General features: G+C 37.7%; 1 protein-coding gene across 1 annotated transcript; it reads left to right on the forward strand.

Annotated features, from left to right (window-relative positions):
- Positions 1-1,405: 1,405 nt before the first annotated feature.
- LOC133736505 (coatomer subunit gamma) lies at positions 1,406-8,332 on the forward strand. The gene is made up of 18 exons (XM_062164020.1): positions 1,406-1,606; positions 2,087-2,181; positions 2,293-2,343; positions 2,479-2,592; positions 2,681-2,881; positions 2,973-3,074; positions 3,485-3,592; positions 3,671-3,904; positions 4,147-4,397; positions 4,518-4,689; positions 4,795-4,950; positions 5,080-5,130; positions 5,359-5,499; positions 5,665-5,862; positions 5,963-6,094; positions 6,172-6,345; positions 6,841-7,080; positions 7,775-8,332. Exons 1-18 carry the CDS (start codon positions 1,561-1,563, stop codon positions 7,967-7,969), a joined length of 2,661 nt encoding a protein of 886 aa, XP_062020004.1. The 5' UTR covers positions 1,406-1,560; the 3' UTR covers positions 7,970-8,332.
- Positions 8,333-8,625: the final 293 nt, after the last annotated feature.

Here is an 8,625-nt window from a genome sequence, read left to right on the forward strand (position 1 = left end):
ATAAAAAATTAAACCAAACAAATCTAAGGCAGTTATCAAATGCTCCTTTAAAATATCATGTTTACAAAATAACAAAGTGAAATTTAGGAGCAATAATTGACAAAGAACCAAACTGACCAAGGAGGTCTAACCTTGGTTAATACTTATTAACATATGTTATGTAGGATGGCAATGGAAGTGTGTGTGTTGTTTTTTTTCTTTTCCAAGTACTCATATTGCAAGCGTTTTTTTTTCCTAAGTAATCGTTTTTTTTTTTTTTTGGGAAAAATTCCACAAATGGTCACTCAACTATGACTCATTCGACACTTTAGTCACTGAAGTTTCAAATATATCACTTTGGTCACTCAACTATTACAATGTCAATCACTTAAGTCACCCAAAGAGTATTTTTTATAGGGAAAAACTCACAAACAGTACCTGAACTTCAAGCCACTAATAACTTTCGTACCTCAAGTTAAAAAAATATCAGATTGGTATCTGAACTTCTGACCCCGACCCAATATTAGTATCTGGGAACAGTAAAATCGTTAACGGAGTTAATTTTTGAAGGGTAAATCTGTCATTTCACTGTTCATCATCTCCAAAACTCTCCCCTCTCTCTATGCAAACCCAGATTTTTCATTATCTTCTTCATATCTCACACACACAAACCCAAATCGACCAAAGGAGAGGTGAGAGGAGTTGGTGGTGGATGGGACGGTGGCCATTGAAGAAGTGAAAGGTTGGTTGATAGTGGTGATGATGTATGAAGAAGAAGAAGAAGAAATCTGGTATTGCAGAGAGAGGGGAGAGTTTTGGAGATGATGAACAGTGAAATGACATATTTACCCTTCAAAAATTAACCCCGTTAGCGATTTTACTGTTCCCATGTACTGATATTGGGTCGAGGTCAGAAGTTCAGGTACCAATCTGATATTTTTTGAACTTGAGGTACGAAAGTTATTAGTGGTTGATAGGTCAGGTACTGTTTGTGAGATTTTCCCTTTTTTATAATTTTTTTTTTTATGAAAAAAATTAACAAAGTGACTTAAGTGATTTACAATGTAATAGTTGAGTGACCAAAGTGATATATTTGAAACTTCAGTGACCAAAGTGTCGAATGAGTCATAATTGAGTGACCATTTGTGAAATTTTCCTTTTTTTTTTCGAAGAAAAATAATCGTTTTGTAACTTGAAGTACCAAAAAACTAATAGTTTTTTTTTCTTCTATGAAGTAAATCACACGGCTTGAAATTACGCCACGAAGCATGGGGTACTTTAGAACTTGCGCCACTGCTGTCTACTGCACACCTGACGTGGCGGGTTATGATTCACGGAAAAGCATCACCCACCAGACTCCCTCCCCGCACAGGATCCCACCTCCATCTCCTGCTTCGAGCCCTCTATAGGTTCTCTCTTTCCGTTCGTAAACAACTTCTTCACATTTGAGCCCCTCCTCCTCTTCACTAAGTAACGCTCAGAGCGAGCCTAAGAGGGACGAGAGAGAGAGAGAGGTATAGAGACAGAGACGAAGAGGTCCGTACAGTTGGTCCAGATCTCGGAGATTCATTCCGGTTTCCGATGGCTCAGCCTCTCGTGAAGAAAGACGACGATCGCGACGATGAAGGTAATGTCCGTTTTTCTATTAGGCAAATCAATTTTCACCGCTCTCAAATTCGATCTGGTTTTTCCGCTCCCAATTTTGCATACTGTTTCGGTGCTCTGGTTTTGAAACTAGCAAATCGGCGATTCGTTTATCCAGATCTCTTTGTTTATTGCCAATCTGTTTGAACTGATTGCGTATTGTGAGGCGTAGAAATCAGATTTGAGTGAATTGTAGTGTAATTCTTGTTGATCTGGTTCGGTTTTGGCTGATCTGGTGTAATTCTGAGTTCTGCGAATCTTGTGTGTCAATGCTGATAGTGAACTCATTGCAAATCTGCTTCATTTGCTTTGATTTAATTCCATTGGTTTATTGATTTGGATCTTGTAGTATTTCTAGAATTGGTGCGGGTTATTGGATGTTAGCAATGTTTCATTATGCGATTTGTATAGTAGTTAGCTGCTTACTGAGGCTGTAATTTGTGTAATGTTTCGTTGCAAGCAGAGTACTCTCCATTTCTGGGGATTGAAAAGGGGGCTGTTCTTCAAGAAGCTAGGGTCTTCAATGATCCTCAGCTAGACGCAAGAAGATGCTCTCAGGTTAGTGCTTTGCAAAAGCGAATAATACCATCCAGTTTCATTTTTTTTTCCTTGATTCGTATTTGTTATGCAGAAATTAATTGTGGATGTTGTATTATCTGGCACTTTCAGGTTATCACAAAGCTTCTGTATCTACTGAATCAGGGTGAAACCTTCACTAAGGTGAGTTGTTGTCTCTTCCCTGAATAAAGTCAATATTTTGTGTGTTATGCGATTGTATTATTATTAAACTTGCAGAGGTTATGTTATTGTATGATTGGTCATCGCTTGAGATGTTAATTTTCATTAAATTAATAGGTTGAAGCTACAGAAGTTTTCTTTTCGGTGACCAAGCTTTTCCAGTCGAGAGATATAGGATTGAGGAGAATGGTTTATCTGATGATAAAAGAGTTATCGCCTTCTGCTGATGAGGTACATAACTTGATGATATGATTTCAGTTTGTATTTGTCTTTGCATGATGAGAGTACTAAAACTGACTTCTGTATCTCTGGTAACAAGGTTATTATTGTGACAAGCTCCCTAATGAAGGACATGAATAGTAAAACTGATATGTATCGGGCCAATGCCATTCGTGTGCTTTGTCGGATTACGGATGGAACCCTTCTTACCCAGATTGAGCGGTATTTGAAACAAGCCATTGTTGACAAGAATCCAGTTGTTGCGAGTGCAGCTCTAGTTAGTGGGATCCATCTACTCCAGGTACTACTTAATATTCATCCTATTCAAAGTACCAGGATTATATGTGGTTGACTTTGCCCCCTTATGTTCTTTTTTTTTTTGCTTTTGACAGACTAACCCAGAGATTGTTAAAAGGTGGAGTAATGAGGTTCAGGAAGCTGTCCAGTCAAGGGCAGCCCTTGTACAGTTTCATGCACTGGCTTTACTTCATCAGGTATTACAACTGTCAGTTTTGCAAACTTAAATATCTTAAACTTAAATAAATTTTGTGTTATATTACCATATTGTTACTCAACCAATTATCCACATCCAGAAAGAATTGGTTGGTTTATCTGAGCATCTGTTTTGTTACGGGCTGACTGAATATCAGTTTCCCTAGTGATTTCTTATTTGTAAAGCCACGATTTAGCTTGCCAACCCACAGTGTCTTAATATTTGCTTGTTTGTTTTGTCATTTATGCCATATAATGTGATAATGTAGTTAAGAAGGGACCTTTATTTTGGAATTTGTATAATATATAAAGAAACATTCTTCATATAACAAATAATTGCAATTAGGTTATACTTATAAGGAGCATGTTTAGAACAAAAGATGTTGACTAATTTGTTATTGTGAAATTTCAGATAAGACAAAATGACCGTCTTGCTGTTAGCAAGTTGGTTACCAGCTTGACAAGGGGCACTGTCCGTTCTCCATTAGCTCAATGCCTGTTGATCCGCTATACTAGTCAGGTGCTTAGTCTGTTGGGAGCTTCTTTTCACCTGCGTTGGTGTTTTTGTGTCTTGTTTTAAATAATTATACGTGCGCAGGTAATCCGGGAGTCCGCTGGGAGTACACAAGCAGGTGACCGTCCTTTTTATGATTATCTCGAGGGTTGCCTGCGGCACAAAGCAGAGATGGTAATTTTTGAAGCTGCCAGAGCAATTACAGAGCTCCATGGTGTGACCAACAGAGAATTGACTCCAGCTATCACCGTTCTTCAGCTATTTTTAAGTTCTTCAAAGCCAGTGTTAAGATTTGCTGCGGTCCGCACCCTAAACAAGGTTTGCCTTCTTTGTTTTCTTCTGTATTATAAGTTGGGGGAAGTTTGTTTCAGTATTATATTATTTTAGTTTCTTCTTTTGCAAGTAATATAAGCTGACTGACCAGCGTACTATAATTGTGAGGTGTTTATTATTTGTGCAGATGAAGGTTCTGATCATTGTTAGATTGATTGTAGTTTCATAATTAATCTGCTTGATACATGTTCTTTTTTTATACTGTATTAATGACTGAAGTTTTTCAGGTGGCGATGACTCATCCAATGGCCGTCACAAACTGCAACATTGATATGGAGAGTTTGATTTCTGACCAGAACAGAAGCATTGCCACACTTGCGATCACCACACTTCTGAAGACAGGAAATGAATCAAGTGTGGATCGCTTGATGAAGCAGATAACTAACTTCATGTCAGATATTGCTGATGAATTCAAAATTGTAGTTGTGGAAGCCATTAGATCTCTGTGTTTGAAGTTTCCATTGAAGTATAGAGCTCTGTGAGTGATATATCAAATACTCTGTTTTAATTTTATTTTAAGAACATCTGGATCTCTTTGATGGGTGTTGTTTTCCTTTGCTTATATCAAGTAATGTCTCTTACCTCTTGCTTTCTACAGCATGAACTTCCTAAGCAACATTCTCCGAGAAGAAGGCGGGTTTGAGTACAAAAAAGCTATTGTTGACTCAATTGTGATTCTCATTAGAGATATCCCAGAAGCAAAAGAAAGTGGCTTGCTTCATCTCTGTGAGTTCATTGAAGATTGTGAATTTACCTACCTTTCTACTCAGGTGGCATTTCTCTCTCATAAATTTTGTTGAAGAATCTATTCAGCTCCATTTGTTCGTTCCCCACCTCTCTTATTATTTTGGTTGATTTAAATCTTCTACTATCAGATACTCCACTTTTTGGGGATTGAAGGGCCAAGAACCTCGGATCCAAGCAAATACATACGGTACATTTATAATCGAGTGCATCTTGAGAATGCCACTGTCCGGGCCAGTGCTGTGAGCACATTAGCCAAATTTGGTGCCATGGTTGATTCATTGAAGGTAACATTTTTTCTAGTGAATTGTGTATTTTCTTATGTCCCCTTTATGGAAACGTGTTTTTTATTTATTTATTTATTTTTATTGTTTGTTACTGATATATATATGTTATCTGATTCTTCTATGTTTCAGCCCCGAGTGTTTATTCTGTTAAGAAGGTGCCTCTTTGACAGTGATGATGAGGTATTGTATATTAACTTTTGAGGGTTTTTATATAGGATCTATAATATATGTATGAACATTCATCTAGGGAGAGATATGTGCCTCTGTTCGTATGTCAGCAATTCATTTGTTTCGCTACCATGCCTTTACTTCCGTGATTTATTTGTGTTAGTTTCATGTAATTATTACACTTTTTCTATGCTGTCCTTCATAATATACTGAATTATTTTGTTTCTTACATTTTGCCAGGTTCGTGATAGGGCAACACTCTATCTTAGTACACTTGGAGGGGATGGTTGTGTTGTTGAGACTGACCAGGATGTAAAGGACTTTCTCTTTGGGTCTCTGGATGTCCCCCTCATTAATCTTGAGACAAGTTTGAAGAATTATGTAAGCCACCTCACTTTATTAGACCTTTCGATCACAGTCCTGAAGTTCTTATGGGAAGGAAACTGTTTCTTATAGTGACATTGAAAAAGTATATTGAACTTTCTTCTCCTGTGTGCCATTAAGGCTTTTATCTGATGCTTTCAGTGTTGTTTAATATGACTGCAGGAGGCTTCAGAAGAACCATTTGACATCAATTCTGTACCCAAGGAGATTAAGTCTCAGCCACTTGCTGAGAAAAAAGCCCAGAGTAAAAAGCCAACTGGTCTGGGTGCTCCTCCAAGTGGCCCTGCATCCACAGTCGATGCTTATGAGAAGATGCTTTCTTCTATTCCAGAGTTTTCAAACTTTGGGAAACTTTTCAAGGTTTTGTGACATGAATATTCATCTCTCCTTACTGCCATGCTTGTAACTGCTTTATTTTTACTTGGTTTTGGAATTAATTGCGTTCTTTTGTACCTATCAGTCCTCAGCACCTGTGGAGTTGACAGAGGCAGAAACCGAATATGCAGTTAACGTTGTCAAGCACATTTTTGATAGGCATGTTGTGTTCCAGTACAACTGCACCAACACCATTCCCGAGCAATTACTGGAAAATGTAATTCCTGAGTGTATATAACAGCATTTAACTTTTGTAGCTCTTCTTGGGAAGTTCTTATAAGTTGCTTCTTTCAGGTTATTGTTGCCGTTGATGCTTCTGATGCAGAGGAGTTTACTGAAGTGGGATCCAAGCCTCTCAGGTCTCTTCCTTATGATACACCTGGCCAGACCTTTTTGGCGTTTGAGAAGCCAGAAGGTGTCCCTGCAGTTGGAAAATTTTCAAACACATTGAGATTCATTGTTAAAGAGGTACAAGTTCTTCTCTTCCTCCCTGATAATGATGTAGGTTCTTAACAGGCTCTTAGGACCAGACTACTGGACATTTGACTGACTAGTTTTAACAGTTTTATAGAACCAGACTACTAGACATTGGACATGACTAGTTTTAGCCTTAAACTTGATCTAATATTCTCTATAATGTAGTCTTGTCAATTTAAAATTACCTCATGGAAATGTCATGGTCCAAGCTTATTTCTTACTTTCTAAACCTCATATCCATAATTCTGTGTTGGTTCACAACACTGATCTCTGCTCATAATAATAAATCACCTCCATAACTTTAGGTAAGAGTGACTTCAAATCTTTCAATTATGAGGTTTTCTTAATTCATGCCTTTCTTTGAATTGTGTGTGTGTGAAGAAACTGGGCATGCATTAGGATATACAATATCCAATAGCTAATGACTTGAAGTGTTGATTTTTTTTTTTGGTATTCATTCCTTATGAGTTTGTTGTGTGTCACCAGGTTGATCCAACCACTGGAGAGGCAGAGGATGATGGTGTAGAAGATGAATACCAGCTGGAGGACCTTGAGGTGGTTGCTGCTGATTATATTTTGAAGGATCAAGTACTCAATTTCAGAAATGCATGGGAAACCATGGGCCCAGATTGTGAGCGTGTAGATGAATATGGCCTGGGCCAAAGGGAGAGCTTGAATGAAGCAGTCTCTGCTGTCATCAGCCTCCTTGGAATGCAGCCCTGTGAGGTAATTTTGTTTTCAAGGATGTAGTGTTGATTATGCAATAATTTTTAACTATGCTTATAGAATAAGTTAATAAGAAACAAGACTGAGAAAAATGGATGGGAAGGCAAAGTGCAATTCAATTGATTAGTTCAGAAGAGTAATGAGCAAGATAAAAAAGGAAAGACATTTTTTATCTGATTGATCAACAAGGCAAAGTGCAATACATGACAGTTTTGTCTGATTGATCAGCAGTAAAAATGTGTACAAGACATTTGACCAGATGTTTTTGCCCCTTCATTGTTTATTTTGTTCATGTTTTTCTGTGCTAATCAATTACATTGCACTCTGTCCTCATTTGCTGCTTTTTCTGGGAATAAAGGTTTGATAAAATTGTACACTTTGTACTTTCTGGGATTAATTTAGGATGAGCAATCTGATTCATAGTTTTATGATTTCCAAATTTGCTTAAAATCCTACTGACAGTTTGGTTAATTGTTTTGGAACCCAGACAGGTCCATCGACATTATCAGAAGAAGTTTATAGCACTTTGCTTAAACTTCGATGGAATGTCTGGCCTAATCATTATTACTTTTTACTTAGTCTAGTCCATCAGTTTCCCTCTGGTTCTTTCATAGCGAGCAAGATACAACATGTTTTTTGATACAACATGTTTTTTGGGTAGTAAAGTATGTTATATTTGGTGGTTTGGTTGCAGGGCACGGAGGTTATTGCCAGCAACTCAAGGTCCCACACTTGCTTATTGGCTGGTGTATACATAGGCAATGTGAAGGTCCTTGTGCGGTTGTCTTTTGGAATTGATAGTTCAAAGGAGGTTGCGATGAAGCTTGTGGTTAGATCTGAGGATGTGACTGTCAGCGATGCCATCCATGAGATTGTGGCCAGCGGCTAGTTGAGGAAACTTGAAATGTTTCATTACACTACGGCCTTTTCTTTATTTCTCTAATGAGAGCACTGTCAGGGATGGCTGCATACAGAACAAACATTTTGTAGAAAGAATTGCACATTACTAAATTCAAATTTCGGTGAGATTGCAAGGGGGTCAAATTTGCAATTTAGTGAGCGTTTCCTGCTCATCTATTTCCTGTTACACCCTTATATTTTTTTTCCCTTTTCTATTTTGTTTATTCAAGTGTAGTTTCAATTGCCTTTTCTAATGTACAAGACCTATTTTGAGGCACTCTGGATTATACAGAAGTCGATTGTATTGTTTGGGTACTCATCTCAATCTGAAAAATTGGCAGATACTGTAATACTCGTGTGCGTACATTTTTTGTTCACACCTATAATTTATTATTTCTTACATGCAGAGTTTCTTAAATAACCAAACATGAATAGGCAAACTTGATTAAACCTGCCCGATTAAAGCAAGTTTTCTGATCGACTTTTTTACTCTCACTAGTTGGTTTTCAAGAGAAGTATTTGGAGATCCCAGTTGTAGTGGAGAAAGCGATTATGGCCAAAGTTACGAGTGTTTTTTAAGCTTCATGCTGATCGCCACTCCTTTCTGGGTGCAGTGGATCAGCTCGCAAAAAAACTTCCTATGTA

This window comes from Rosa rugosa, chromosome 3 (genome assembly GCF_958449725.1).
Source record: "Rosa rugosa chromosome 3, drRosRugo1.1, whole genome shotgun sequence".
Lineage (NCBI taxonomy): Eukaryota > Viridiplantae > Streptophyta > Magnoliopsida > Rosales > Rosaceae > Rosa > Rosa rugosa.

Coding starts and splice junctions, on each gene's coding strand:
- LOC133736505 (XM_062164020.1), top strand. CDS start 1,561: ATGGCTCAGCCTCTCGTGAAGAAAGACGACGATCGCGACGATGAAG. Junction 2,593..2,680: donor TATCGCCTTCTGCTGATGAG/GTACATAACTTG, acceptor TCTGGTAACAAG/GTTATTATTGTGACAAGCTC. Junction 5,863..5,962: donor ACTTTGGGAAACTTTTCAAG/GTTTTGTGACAT, acceptor TGTACCTATCAG/TCCTCAGCACCTGTGGAGTT.